General features: G+C 39.1%; 1 protein-coding gene across 1 annotated transcript; it reads right to left on the reverse strand.

The window, feature by feature from the left end:
* Window positions 1–426: 426 nt before the first annotated feature.
* Window positions 427–15,187, reverse strand: LOC145443538 (growth arrest-specific protein 7-like). The gene is made up of 14 exons (XM_080321489.1): window positions 15,028–15,187; window positions 14,363–14,491; window positions 13,336–13,471; window positions 12,638–12,721; window positions 11,185–11,237; window positions 11,058–11,120; window positions 10,299–10,388; window positions 10,124–10,233; window positions 8,828–8,902; window positions 8,694–8,772; window positions 7,258–7,367; window positions 6,311–6,435; window positions 4,865–5,043; window positions 427–2,232 (listed from the first exon to the last, which is right to left on the reverse strand). The coding sequence occupies exons 1-14, from the start codon at window positions 15,079–15,081 to the stop codon at window positions 2,113–2,115; spliced, it is 1,407 nt and encodes a 468-aa protein (XP_080177615.1). The 5' UTR covers window positions 15,082–15,187; the 3' UTR covers window positions 427–2,112.
* Between the last annotated feature and the right edge of the window lie 22 nt (window positions 15,188–15,209).

Below are 15,209 nucleotides of genomic sequence, written 5' to 3' on the forward strand. Positions count from 1 at the left end.
CAGCGTTCTCAAACTTGAACTTTATTAAAAGAAGATATCGCATCCGTATATCTAGTTAAAATGATCACCACTCACTTCGTGTTGCTTTTACCACTTTATAACCAAGGCTTAAAAACTAGCAGGAAATAAAAAACGTCAATTCTCCCACTAGCTGTTAATACCAAGACAATAAATACATTTTGCATTGCTAAAACCGCTTTTGTAGACAGTTTTAACGTACTACATTAGTACCAGTGTGAGGATTTTAATTAGACTTTTTATGGACCTAAAGTATCTTCGACTTTTGCAACTATAATCTTGCTAAAATAGCAACCCTGGTCTGAAGAGACAGCCTTCCAAGAGTTTGCAGATGAGAAGCATGTATTGGGCCTGTCGAAGGTCACCCTGACAACGTTATGTACTCAGTCGTAGATATCACGCAAGTAGTTCGAATATACTCGAAAGAGTTTTTTTACTGCATCAATAAATCGTTAATGAAACGAGAACATAAAGATTCGGCGGATTACAATTGGCATAATTATAAAAAAGAATATAATATACATCATTTATAAATAAAGTGCCAGGGCGCGGGACCCTCCGTATTTAAAATCATGCCGCAATGGACTGTGAGCATATTCGGTCGTTAGACCGATCTGATAGGAATGTCGGTTATGTCTGAAGACACGCGATTAAGTTTGGAACGTGATACTGCGAGCCAACAGCAAGAAGGCACTATTGTCTGGGCTTGGAAGACAGTAGGACCAAAGTGCTGTGTTGCATCACAATTGTCAGGAGTTAACAATAAGTTAACATTCGAAACAAAGGGACATGGAAATAACAGGTCACGACTGTCTTTGACAAATACTATTCAAATGATGAGCATACTTTTGCGAATTGATGTGAAAAGTTTGAATAAAACAAAAATTTTAAAGTACAAATCCCAATAGCCTAAAAGTCAGTTCAGGTCCACCTATTGAGTATCAGAATTTCTTACAAGTCGTTATGAAACATGGCTCGGAAAATGAAAGAAAATATCTCATTGACAACAACACTGCGACATCATGCTTCGGAATAACGAGACAACATTGTCACAGCCAGAGGTGGTCAAAGTAATCATAGTTTGTAATCAAATAGATGTAACGTCATAAATTTCTACTTATGAATAAGTAGAAGTAGCTATTTCCGAGTAAGCAAAAATTAAATGTTCTAGGCCTAGTTTTTACTAGAAAACTGAAAGCTGTTGAGTAGTATGTCCAAAAATGCACGGCTGTAATGACTTGACTAGAGTCGCGATTTTTCGGTGACTCGACTTGATTCGAGTCATTTTCTCAAAACACAGAAAATGACGCGATGCAACTTCAGTCAATCTGTGTACTGACATGGCTTGTAGTCGAGTCATTGCGCAAGACTCGGACCAAGACATATGACTCAAGACTCTGACGGCCAAGACCGACATTTCATTGTAATTTGGAAGAATAGTAAAGTCACCACACGATAGTATTTTGTCTATTAGTCATTAGTCTATCAGTAAAAGTGATAAAAATTAGAGTATAATGAATGAGAAACATATGATATCATCAGTAGGTTTATCAAGACTTTAACTTGAAACTGCATAGTCAACAATGTGACTCGGACTCGACCCTCTGCTCGCCGACTTGGACTTCGTGGTGAATAAAAAACGACTCGACTTCTCTCGAGTCAAAACTATAAAAGTGAGATGGACAATCGCTACTTGAATACTCTGAAAAAAAAGAATTACTTCGTTACTGGCCACCTTCACAACTTCGTGCATAGAAGCATTGATGAAATTAACCGTAATTGGTGCAATTTCCAAAAATACATTCAGCTACCATGATACCAGAGCAATTCAATCCAGTCTTTATGACAATTTCATACGTGATGGAAACATATCCAACGAGTATTGCTACAAAACACAAATTTCAAAAAGCATGCAGTTTTACGTCGAACTCTGTTACATAGAAGTGGAAGTAGTAAAAAAAGCATAACTGCATGAGTGTGAGTAGACAAAACCTACTTCAGTGCTCCAAAAAATAGAAGCACTTTATTACTGACCACCTCTGGTCATAGCACCGGGCAATTGCATTGTAGATATTTTGTGCTTCGGTAGGTAATTCACAAGGGAGACGCAATGTCGACGGGTCGGACAGAACCTGTCTTATGTTTTTTAACCCACAGCTCGCGGTCCTTGCTTGGGTCAACCGCATCAGTCTTGGCCATTACCGACGAGCAAGCCTGTCAATGAAGAGATTAATTTAAAGGTGAGGTGGGATCCTTTCTGGGGATTTAGGGTTGGGCAGAGCAAAATTGAACACCCGTAAGATTCAAATACCAGTAAAGTTTAAAGCTTCAAGCCAAATATCAAATATTATGACATCATAACATAGGGGCTTTTAACCTGGGGTCCACGGACCCTACGAAGGTCCGCAGCAGGCTTGTAATAATTCAAATCACGACCCCAATAGAGTCCCAATTTTATGTTGAGTCTACTCAACAACGAGTCATTCCGCAACACTCGGTCACATACTTCAAGTCTCATATGTCAGGACCGATATTGAAAAATAGACCGAGAAACCCTATTTTATCTGTTTAAATCAGGGGTCGCCAACTCAAAATGGGTCGCGGGCCACTTTTCAAAATTTCTAGAGGCCGCGGGCCGCATGATTTCAATATCGAGAATAACATTGCCAAAGCAGCTTAACAACTACGTGAACTCTGCTATGCTCTCTTACATGGGCGATGGACATAGTCACCACAAAATAAATGATATTTTATTGAACTAACACAAATACAACAAAAAATATCATGCTCATCAATTTCATTATATTTTGAACTATTAGCTGCACACGATACCAGACAACACTCTGTAGCAACTAAAACAGGGGTGGGCAACCTTTTTGCTATTCACGGCCGCATTTCGATTACTCATGTAGCCCGTGGCTGTGTTCCGGTGCATAGTGGTGATAAACAAACTGGGGCCAAATATCCACGTCAAACTCACCATGTCCATTGCTGGTAGGCTCCGGACAAATCTATTTACGCATATCGGCTTACTATGGGCACCGAAACCGTGAATATAGTCATGTTATGAAGAGCGACAGGGAAACGCACTGTAGTCGCGCTAAGCGCGAAAATTTTTTCATTTTTGATGAGTGAATTTCATCATTTCATATTAGTATAGTGTCACATATTACTATCAAATATTCATCCTTTCTCCGCCCATGTGATCAGATTCACCGGTAGAGTTTATGCAGGGGGGTAGCAAAAACTTGGAGAACTTATTAATGCTGGGGTGCATCTTTGGGTAGGCCAATTCTCATTAGTCCCCTATGTTGCATGCAGTTATTTCTTGACCTCCCATTAGAATTGTCGTTATAGTGGAAATATATTGGTATCGCCCAAACGCAGGCCTACCAGAAAAATCAATTCGGGATGAGGAGAACACGATTCAAAATTGGTATTTATTTGTGGGTCGCATCATTTTCTCCACTGTTCGCATCTGTACTGTGGGACTCATAGACTACAAAGGACACTGCTTTAAAATAAAAAATCAAATCGCTGAGACGCACATAGCGCGAAGAAAATTTCAAGAATAATTCAAACCTCACATTAAATAGGAAGTCAATTCGTAAATTCAATTTGCATAATATTGACAGCCACCAACACAGCCTAATTGCATTGAGTATCGACAACCGCATAATTTTTCTTCTACTGCCGCAGATTGGCCGGCCCAGGATTAAAGAATCGATATTGGGGTTAGTTGTAGACATGGTACGGCGGTAACCTATTTGCTGGAAAACTATCTCCTCGTAAAGCATGATTTATTGGAGAGTCCGAAATCGTTTAGCAAGCCTCCCGGTCTTGGCAGTGGTGGGCCATTGCGCGCCAAGGCAATATGCCCAATTGCCCATTCATATCAGCAAATTATTCCCACATATAATGATATTACCATGCCGAACCGCAGGAATAGTGATATTGGGCACAGTAGAATGGCTTACTTTGAACAACAACAACAATATGTTTAAACTGAAATCATTTTCGGCATTTCGAAATGGCTTTCTGGCCGTTCTTCAAGAATTTCCCCAAATCAGGCCGCGGGCCGCAAATTATGACCTCGCGGGCCGCGGTCGCGTGTTGGTGACCCCTGGTTTAAATAAACATTTTTGAGTGAATAGAAAAAGTGTGTTACGAGTCCGAGGCCAGGGTCGCAATGACTTGAATCAAGACTAGCGTCGTAATCTTTCGGTGTTAAAAATGTGTATTGACTTGTACTTTGTGCATTAGGGCTGTTCAAAAAAAACTTTTTTTCCTGATCTTGCTGGCCAGGTGATTAAATCGCTGGGGATTTTATCCTTGATCGGTTGATAATCCAAGAATTATCATCGAAAAAGTCAAATAACTCCACTTCTACGGGTTGGAATTGAGTCAAATTTGTTTCGCATCGTTTTTGAAGACAGCGCAACACTTTCATGGGGTTAGCAGCAAAATTTGAAATTTTTTTTTTTTCATTTTTGTTTAAATTCAAAATTTTCAAACTGTACGAAATTCGCCATTACCAGTTGGAATGAATTCAAATTGGATGTGCGTCGTTTTTTAAGGCAACCTAACGATTTAATCACCTAGCCAGCAAAATTCAGTAAAAAAAGATATTTTTGAACAGCCTTATTGTGCATGACTCGAGTCTCAACACTATGACTCGGACTTGACCATTTCCTCTTTGAGTTGGACTCGGACTTAACATTGTATGGAGTTGGAAATGAATCGACTAGGGTCAGACCTATAAAAGTAAAATTGACTTGTGACTCGGTACCTTGCGACTTGAGTGCAACCCTGATTTAAACAGAAATGAGAAGAGAAGTTAATCTACCTTGTCTGTCTTGGCAGACACGTTGTTCACCAACTTTGTATATTTTCGTATCTGTTTTTTGACCAGCTCAATCCGTTGTATCTCTCGATTTTCCAAAACGAGGGATTGAGTCACCATTTCTTCAAACCATTCGTCTTTCGCGTCGTTGTACGCAGCCACAGACCCGATCAAATCCTCTCCTGTACAGAGAAGAAAATTTCTCAAGGGCGGAAGTACACTTGGACAACTAGATAATTGTAGTTTGTAATAATTGTAATTGCAGTCTAATCACACAATTAAAGCCGGTAATCTAATTTGTAGAATGTTTCTACGCCCTAATTTCAATTCTAATCTAATTTCTTGTTTTCCTAAAATGTTACAAGACCATTGCATAGTGCAAAACGATCGAAGTTTGCCGTCCAGACATCAGTGTCGGGATCAAGTCACTATCTTCGAGTCACGAGTCAAATCGAGTCATTGCACATTTTGACTCGAGTCAAGTCAAGTCAATTGATTTTCGAAGGTGACTCGAGTCAAGTCAAGTCACTAGATTTTTGGATGTGACTCGAGTCAAGTCGAGTCAAGTCACGAGTCAAGTCACAATTCAAGTCAAGTTGCCTTTTCGGAGTATGAGGCATGATTACGTCATTGAATTTTGCTAGATGTTTGAAATACATATTGAGTGGTCAATGATTCTGAACCAATGAATGGATATAGACTTAAATCTACACGCAAGAAGGGGCCGTATCGCTCACATATTCGTAGAAGTAATTGCATAGCCCCAGTTTATAGTTACCAGCCAAAATAGAGAATAGAGAAACGAATGGATAAGATGCAATACATACCCCTTTATTAATTGATATGATACGATTCGAGCCCACGCCAATGATTGAGGACTATAGAAACTATTATTCCAATTCTATTTAAATAAAACAAGAGGTTTGGTTAAGGTAAGAACAGAGAACAGAAATAGACATTTTGCTAATAAATTTCATCACTACTAGTTTACGACAGCGTAAGCTGTGAGCTTCGATCACTTCGTTTGCGGTCAATTTGTTGGTGAGAGAACGGCGTTGAGCGAACAATCCGAACATATGGAAGATGCAGTACAGTGATACTTATCGACACCGATTACTTGACGACTTGAAATTAACTCGGGAATTTTGCTCCGAGTCACGAGTCAATCCACATTTCAGATACGCCGAGTCAAGTCATGTCAAGTCATTTTAGCAAAGTGACTCGAGTCAAGTTGAGTCATACGAAAAAGGTGACTCGAGTCAAGTCATGACTTGAGTCATCCCGACACTGACAGAAATTCGCCATTTGCATGATTCTGAGAATGACTTGATATGAACTGAACTCGCTTTTTGTTGGATTTCCAAGTTTAAACGAAAAGAAATCGGAAAAGCTGAAAATTTTCAAGTCGTCTAACCCTGACTGTAAGGACGTAGGAGATTTGACATTTACTGTGTTTTGTAGATTTTCGTTTTGCTTTCGCAAGCTCGTCCTCTTTCTTCGGAGATTGCATTTTAGTTTCCAATTCTTTTTGGCGTTCATTCAACGAGATTTTGTCGCGTTCCACTGATTGATACCTGTTTGTAGAGCGCCATTGAATTGACAATGATTATGAAAAGACAGATATTGGCAGACCAAAAAGTATATTGCTTCTAAGAAGAGGTATTGAAAAATACATTCATATTTGAAATAGACCGGAATATTTTTGAGCTAACATTTGTTAGAGGCAATCATATGTCTGATAAGGAGAGCTTTATTTTCATTCTCTAAATTCGGGGTTGCCAACCTTTTTTACACCATGGCCTTCTTTTTTTTTGAATATCAATGCCCCTCCCCATTTTTTCAATCTCCTGAAAAAATTATTCAACGTTTGTGTCAATTAAATAACAGGTTTATACATTAACTGGTAGTCAGTTTGTTTACCGTGGAATTCATTGTGGTTTGCACACTGCAATATCATGTAGATATGCAAAACCAGGCTTCAGATAAATTACATCATACTTACTTCTCTTAGTAGGGGTAGCCATTTTGCGAATTACAAAATATTAATGATATAAATCTAGAAGTAAAACAAAGAACGTAAACTCAAGATCAAGATTTAGTTTATTGCTGCTATAGTGTTTTTATGAAATATTAATTCTTTTTGTTACACTGGAGTACACTTAGATATGATGAATTTTTTTGTGGCGCAAGATTGGAAACCCCGGCTCTAGTTGATGACGAGTGCCAGCCGAGAATATTCAGGTTTATTTCAAATATGCATATACCATTCAATTTATATGGAAGTTCTGTAGCACCAAGAGATATATAATATAGGAACATCTTAGTAGAGTATGTATGTCTCATCAGAAATTTACAGATTGTTGGCAACAACATTGCAACGAACAAAAAAGACAAACTTTTGAGTCATCTGTTTTCGGAGATCGTTCAAGTTCGTCTCGAGTTTCTTCAATTCTTTTTTACCTTCGTCCTTGCAGTCGGCGAGCGGTTTCTCAATTTCTGTTCGCAGCTGAAAAAAATTGCTTTCGGAGCAATTCTTGTGGAGAAGTCACAACTCTGATTATAAAAACTATAAGGTGACTATGGCTGGGCGCGATGCCTAGAGTACTCGAACCAGAATCAAGTATAAACTCTATTGATTCGAGTAGCAAGAGATGATTATTTCTAGTACTTTAATGATACGCTCCTTCTCAGAACGAGAATTATATGTGGAAGGCTGTAAGCCTCAATTGGTCGTATCACAGCATATGAAGGGTATGTCTTTAGAGTTATGATATCAGTGTTGGGATGGAGTCACTATACCTTCAGGCCTTTCAATATTCAGACAAGACTCTCGCCAGTCGCCAACAGCGCAGCAATAAGCTTTTGGAAACAAGAAATGCTAAATAGGCTATATCAGGGAGAAAATGTAGGGTGGACATGGCAAAGTTCAATCGTAGAGGAGCTATAAGTGAATCGTGCATAGAGGAGCTTCAATTGGAAAGAAACCCTGAAGAAATGTCAATTTACAATTTGTTTACGCGAAATCGATGCATTCTTTTGTTCTTTGAGGCCTGCACTTACGTTTACGTTGTCGCCTGCTGTAAAACTTATCTTTATAAATTTCGAATGGGTTTGTAGCATCTTGCAAATATACTTCTGTAGGCCAAAGGAATGTTTTCGTTATCTTGAAGGGGTCTGGATGAGGTAAATCAGCGAGATCGACATGTACGTTGTCGGTTTTGTGACGAAATAACGAGGAAAGCGTCTCGTTGTTAACGCGTGTCTGGGTCAGGGCTTCAGGGCTAACAAAATCTGGCAACGCACTTTCGGAAAATGACGCCTGGAAATCGATACTTAACTGAGCAGCGAGAATCGGCGCGCACTCATCACTGAGTATCGATCGATACTTAGTTGAGTGGAGATACGCATTTGAGCATTACTCAATTGAGGAGAAGAATTGGGCTCCACCCTAAGAGTTAATTTATCGACGAGAATTATAGTTTCACTGCGGAAGGTTGTAAACCCCGATTGGTCGTATCACAGTGTATGAAGTGTAGTGCAAAGCTAAGCACGTTACTGGAAATGACATATCTATGAAGTCATGATCAATCCGTGGCATTATCACAAATGTGTATGGTCGAAAAGATACCAAATTATCTTAAATATGATGTAGAACTGGCATTTTATTCTTTGTGGGTGGATGAAAGGTACATGTTTGAACTTTTTACATCATTCATACTGTTGACACGTCATAATGAGTGATACTTTACCTAATCCTCGAATCAGTATCGAATCGCTCAGGTAGGCCTACTTAATTTCGCCCAGCCCTACCCAGTGCCCACGACTGCCTTACTTTGGTAGCAAAATCTTTGTGAATTTTCGACTCTTGCAAGAGAGAAGCTTTCACTTGCTTCCACATATCGTACATCGTTCTAAACACAGTGAAAAGTTACACAGAATGAAAAGCAAACGGAACCAGTAACATACCCTTCTTCATTTTCTCCAAACATTTCCGATGAAAGCGCTGCCAGGCCTTTGGAGTATTGCAGCTCAAGTGCTTCCCTGGTTCGAAAAAAATGAAATCATGCACGCGTTTTTGATTGAAAATTAGATATTATCGTTAGAGCCATACTGATTGAATATTATGGGTTTGCTGATAATATCGAGTCGATATCACATTTCGAAATATATATTGGTATCGAGCATTAAAGATAAAAAATATCACCAATTTTGGTGATGTCACAACACGATAGTGGTGAGTCAAAGAGCTATAATATGCGACTGCTAGACTGTGAGCCAGGGTCGTAATGACTCGAGTAATGACTCGACTAGAGTCGTGATTTTTTGGAGACTCGATTTGATTCGAGTCAATCTGTGAATTGACTCGACTTGTCCTTGAGTCATTGCGCATGAGTCGAATCTGGGACGGCCAAGACCGACATTTCGTGGCAGTTTTGAAGAATAGTAAAGTTACTACGCTATTGATATATTGTCTACTAGTACTGGTATATGAAAATGCGACCAAAAAACTGCTAAAAGTGAGAAAAGTTATTATATTCTGAGTGCGAAGCATTCGATTTCACCGAGCAGAGTTGGAAAAGGTAGGTTTAACAAGATTTTAACACGAAACTGTACAGTAGGGTTGTTCAAAAAAACTTTTTTTTCCAAATCTCACTCGCTTAGTGACTAAATCGTCAGGTTGTCCAAGAAAACGATGCACACCAAATTTGACTCAATTCCGACTAGTAGAAGCGGAGTTATTCGAGTATTTCGTTGATAATTCTCGGATTATCCTTGATTGGGGGATTATCAACGAAAAACTCAAATAGTTCCGCTTCTACTAGTCGGAATTGACTCAAATTTGTTTTGCATCTTCTTTGAAGACAGCTCAACAATTTCATGGGGTTGACAGAAAAATCTGAGAATTTTATTTTTATTAATAAATTAAAAATTTCAATTCAAGACAGCACGGCCTTTACTGGTTGGAATTGAGTCAAATTTGGTGCGCATCGTTTTCTTGGACAACCTGACGATTTAGTCAGTAGGCGAGTGAGATTTGGAGAAAAAAGTTTTTTTTGAACAACCCTACCGTACAGTCAACACAATGACTTGAACTCGGACTCAAGTCGTAACACTATGACCCGGACTTGACCCTCTGCTCACCGACTCGGACATGACTCGGCGGTGAATTAAAAATGATTAGACTCGAGTCTAAACTATAAAGGTGAAATTGACTTGTGACTCGGAACCTTGTGACTTAGTTACAACCCTGCGTCAACCCACCGTGCTTTAAACAGTTCAGACATTTCTTTGCAAATGTGTTTTCCTTTTTGAGTTTTGTTCAGCAGAATCGAAAATCCGGATTCGTAAACATGTTTTTCCCCTCTGTCGCGCTGTAGGTTTGAGGGAAACATTTCAACAAAATCTTTTGGGAAAAGCTGCTCATCAACGAACGTACCCAAAAATAGTCGCAGTAACTGTAACGGCCGGGCTGCAGTAACTCCTGTTCCTTTGCACGTTTTGCGTCCGGAAGACAGACTCCATTCACCTGTCAAATGTCAACATAACACCATACCTTTCACTGTTCACAGTTTGCAGAGTTGGTCAGTAACAAAGAAATTCTACTTTTCGAAGTTCTCAAGTAGGTTTGCCGGCTTGCACGACATACTCAAGTACTTACGATATTAGACTACTTCTATGCAACAGTTTTCAGGTTTTTAAGCAAAGCTAGGCCTCGAATACTCGCTTGAAATTCCTTTCTACTTGTACCTGAGAAAAAAGTTACAATGTCACTTCTACTTCTACTCGAGCACCAACGATGACTACTTTGACCACACATATACAAAATGACGAATGCCGCTACCAATTGATGCCATTTCCGTAAATACATTCAGTTTCTAGAATAATTTCAACTATTTTTGGCAAAACTAGGCCGAGATTCCTGAATTTTCACTTACTTGAAAATTGCTACTTCTACTTGTACCTGAGAACAAAGTCTGACATTACTTCTACTTCGGTACAAAATTGACAAAATCAATATCCCGATCTAACAGTTGCAGATCACAGTTCTTCAACTCCCTACCACCATGTTACGAAATCACAAAAATTGCCGATATATTTTACCCCGAATGGCCAATACCGATATTTGTTTCAAAGTATGATATAGACTCGATATTATCGGCGTACCTATGATAATAATCGATCGGGTATTACTCACGACATAATAAACCGGTTTCTCTTCCTCTTCTTCAACATACGGACCGGGACTGCTTGGGGGCGACTGAAAAAAGAATCAATCCTGTTCGGAAAATTGCAAATGAGTCAACAAACAAAGCATATCTCACATTTCCGAGCGACGACGAATCGGAAGGCCCGCGGGTGTGTTTTTTCACGGGGCCTGCAAGGAAAATCTTCGAGTTGTTTTTTCAATCAGACCCAAGATCACTTTTTCTTGATGCCGGGCAAACGGACATGTACGAATTACTGGATTTTCAAAACGCGCAACTAGAACTAGGCAATTTTCAGATCCAGAACTTGAACTACTCACTTTTCAGAGCTATTAAGTAGAGCTAAAACTACTGAATATCCAAATATGCGCAGCTGGAACTAGCCCACTCACTTTTCAAAATGCGCAACTAGAACTAGAGCTAGTCAATTTTCAGAACTAGAACTAGAACAAATCATTTTTCAAAATCCGCAACTAGAACTAGAACTGCTGAAATTATCAGTAGTTAGTTGACCGTCAAAGAATGGTGAAAATGAAAACCAGCTTGTCTGCATTGTATGCGCAGATAAGAGACTCTTGGAGGTACAGAACATATATATTAAATCGATTATTATATGCACATTGAAATAAACCCAATTATTTTCAGCTAACACACGTCAGGGGTAATCGTCACCAGCTAACTGAGATTGATAGACTGATAATATACAATGTTCTTTCCCATTCTCTACTAGTTGCTGTCGATTAACCCTGACGTATTTCAGGTGAATATATCAGGGTTTATTTCACTACGCGAATTGTATTCAATTGTATAAAGACAGAAAGACGAGAGAGTCAATGATTAAGGAGTCGAACAGCTAATTGAGAAATAGAGGAAGTCCTTCTCGACTGAATAGGAAATAATCAGAGAACTTAAACAAGGAAGTTTTTGGAATAGTAGAGAAACCGAATCCAGCTTAACCCGATGAGATGATGTAATGATTAAGTGATGGCCTCTAGATCGGCAGATTGTGGGCTCAAACCCCGCCCAAGGACAATATAAAGTTATTGTCCCGTAAAACAATCTATGCATTTTTAGGACGATTGAGAGCAATGAGAGGCGGTCAGTATAGAAATACTTCTACATTGTGGGAGTACACAAGTAAGTTTTGTCTGCTTGCCTGCTTCAGGCTACTGCTACTTCTACTTGAGTTGTTCAACTTCTTTTTGAGAAGAGGTTTGAGTCCGAGTCACAGTGTTGGGACTCGAGTCCGAGCACAAGTCATTGCGATCACTGTTCAGTTTTGAGTTCAGGTCATGTTCAACTCACTTTTTTACAACTCTGCTTGGGTAATATCGAATGCATCGAACTCATAATGGACTAATTTCCTCACTCTCGAGTCAGATTCGAGTCTAGTCATAACTCGAGCCATTACAGCTGTCTGGTGATACCTACCAGTAATGAATGTTCAAACCCAAATTACACATTCCATAACAAGTATGCAAGCCGCTAAGATGCCTCAGGGTATGATTTACTTGAGTTACTCACCATAAGCCAACATGTTATGGTGAAATCTCAATATATGTCAACTTACGTGAAGCTTGTTCCCCACTTGTAGTTCTCAAGACTGAACTGGTCCTGGCCATGTTTCGTGCCGTTGGACGTTTCCAAGTAGTTTCTAAACAACAAGAAATTAGTACGCATTAAAGAATGGAAAACTAATCACCCTTATACGAGATGAGAATTATCTATCTTACCACGTTATCAGTATTCAAGTACAAAAAATACTCATTCATGGAGCCCGGCCGATATCAGATTTTTGAGCCTATCACCTTCACCGATAACCCAGATATATTCGGCCGATATTACAAAAACATGTCAACTAGCTGAAGGCACATTTCTAAAACGTTCAGAGCATATATTTGAACGGCTTTACAGCCATCGCTGTGCTTGGACGTGAAATAAACGAGAAAGGCTGCATCTGGACACCTGTCCGCTATCCTAAGAATTATTTCAATATTCGTAATCTAGCAGTCGCAGTTTATATTTCTCTTGACTCCCTACTATCATGTTGTGACGTCACAAAAATTGCCGATATTATTTTTGCCTCTCATGGCCGATACCGATATTTCTTTCAAAAGTGCGATACCGATATCATATCGATATGAGCAAATCAAAAAATCAGACAAGCTCTAATCACGATATCAGCATTCAGTTACAACATAAAACTGCAACCTGCTCAGTTTGAATCTACAAATTATATTCATATTTCAGCGCCAAGAGCGTACTCACCTTTTGTTTTTTTGAAAAAATAATAGGTCCTTCCGTCGGGCGCTTTGGCTTCTCGCCAACCGGGTGGCAAAGGCTCAATATCGGGGGGCGGTTCTTCCTCCTCCGTTTCCGGAGTGGATGGTATCGTAGATATCACCTGAGCATTGAATTAAATAAGCGTTTATTGAAATCAGGTGCTTGATTGATTATTATAGCAAGTTGTCATAATATTAAATAATATATACACGCCTATAGATAATAGTAATAAATAGAAGCGAACAGTAATGAAATGACTAATGAGTAATGATGAAATATGTATCTTTAAGCTGAAAATGAATGTGCAGAAACTTCAGAGTGTTCCACAACAGAAATTCTTAATTTCTGAAATTGTATTTCAAATGTCGTACAATTCATATACATATACAATTATACATACATACACTGATACTCTATTTATCAGAACTCGGAAATTTTATCGATGAATTGAATGTTACAGTATTAGCCGTTCGTGTAGCAGTGAAATTAGTTTAAAAAACAAGATCGCATGCATACAGTGGGTACCACAAGTACAGCCAAGATATAGGCTATGAATCGAATAATAGGCCATATTCATATTGAAATAAACTCGAATATTTTGGCTGACACTCGTCAGAGGTAATCGTTACCGTAGCTGATTATATGTAACTTCTATATTCTATCGATCAATATATTCATATTGAAATAAACTCATCAGGGACAATCGTCTGCAACTAGTAGATATTTCATAAAAACTTTGTATATCAACAATCGTATCGCCAAATATGAAGTCAGTGGCATAATAATTAGATAAATCAAGGCGAACATATGTTTTCATTATTTCTAGATTGCACATGGCATCCTGTTAGCACAACCTGGGTTGGTGGTTAAAAGTCAACTCCAAGGTATATATATTTAAGTTAGTTTGAAATCTCAACTAGTTGCTGACGATTGCCCTTGATGAGTGTCAGCTGAAATAATTCTGGTTATTTCAATATGTACACTGTACATGTTATTCAAGAATCCATTCAACCTCTTTTTCTTTGACATAAGCGGCGGGGAAAAACCCGCGCTGGCCCCCTTTTTCGCCCTCCCACCAGCCATTGAAATCCTTTCGAATCACCAAAATCTCCTCCCCAGCTTCAAACAATAATGGTGATGGCTGAAAGACAGTATAAAAAAGCTAAAACATCTGAAAGTTCAGTTAGGCTAAATACTGTGAGGAGGGGACTTTAAAGATAAGATCACATTATTAAGTCTTGTTAACAAGATGTCTTCATAATTCCAGCTTAGAACAAGAGGTGCGTGGCCAGGAATGAAGTAGGCCTTCTAATTTGTCAGATTAATTAAGTATGTTTTGCCTAGATGTACAGTACAAGCACTACTCACTCAAGAGACTAAATTCTACTTATTCTAAATATACACGCGTTGTTTCAAAGGAGACAAAATTTCAATTAGTTCAACACAATACGGTATCTCGTGACTACGGACTTATTGCACGTGTCTACTACGTAGTACGTATACTACGAGACGAACTAGGCACAATCAAGGAAGAATACGCAGTAGCTAACACAGGCAGCCTTCCGGAATTATATCATTTAGGATTAATATACGAGAAATCATTGCGCCGGTACACATGGAAACAACACGTTAACGATTATTATAAGGGTGATGTGCGGAAATCTGATTTATACAGACCTGCCCTTCGGTGCCATGGTAAGGGTAGAGAGCTTCGCAAATACTCATAGACATCGCAGCCGAGCATTAATTCCCTGGAGTTATTATAATCCGCTCGGCGATCGCATTCAGTAGGATGTTCGCCGCTGGCCCACCCTGCTGCAATGGATTAACAAATCCGGAGTTACAAAATCCGTAGAGGT

This window comes from Botryllus schlosseri, chromosome 7 (assembly GCF_051294905.1).
Source record: "Botryllus schlosseri isolate E-star chromosome 7, Bs_hap1, whole genome shotgun sequence".
Classification (NCBI taxonomy): Eukaryota; Metazoa; Chordata; class Ascidiacea; order Stolidobranchia; family Styelidae; genus Botryllus; species Botryllus schlosseri.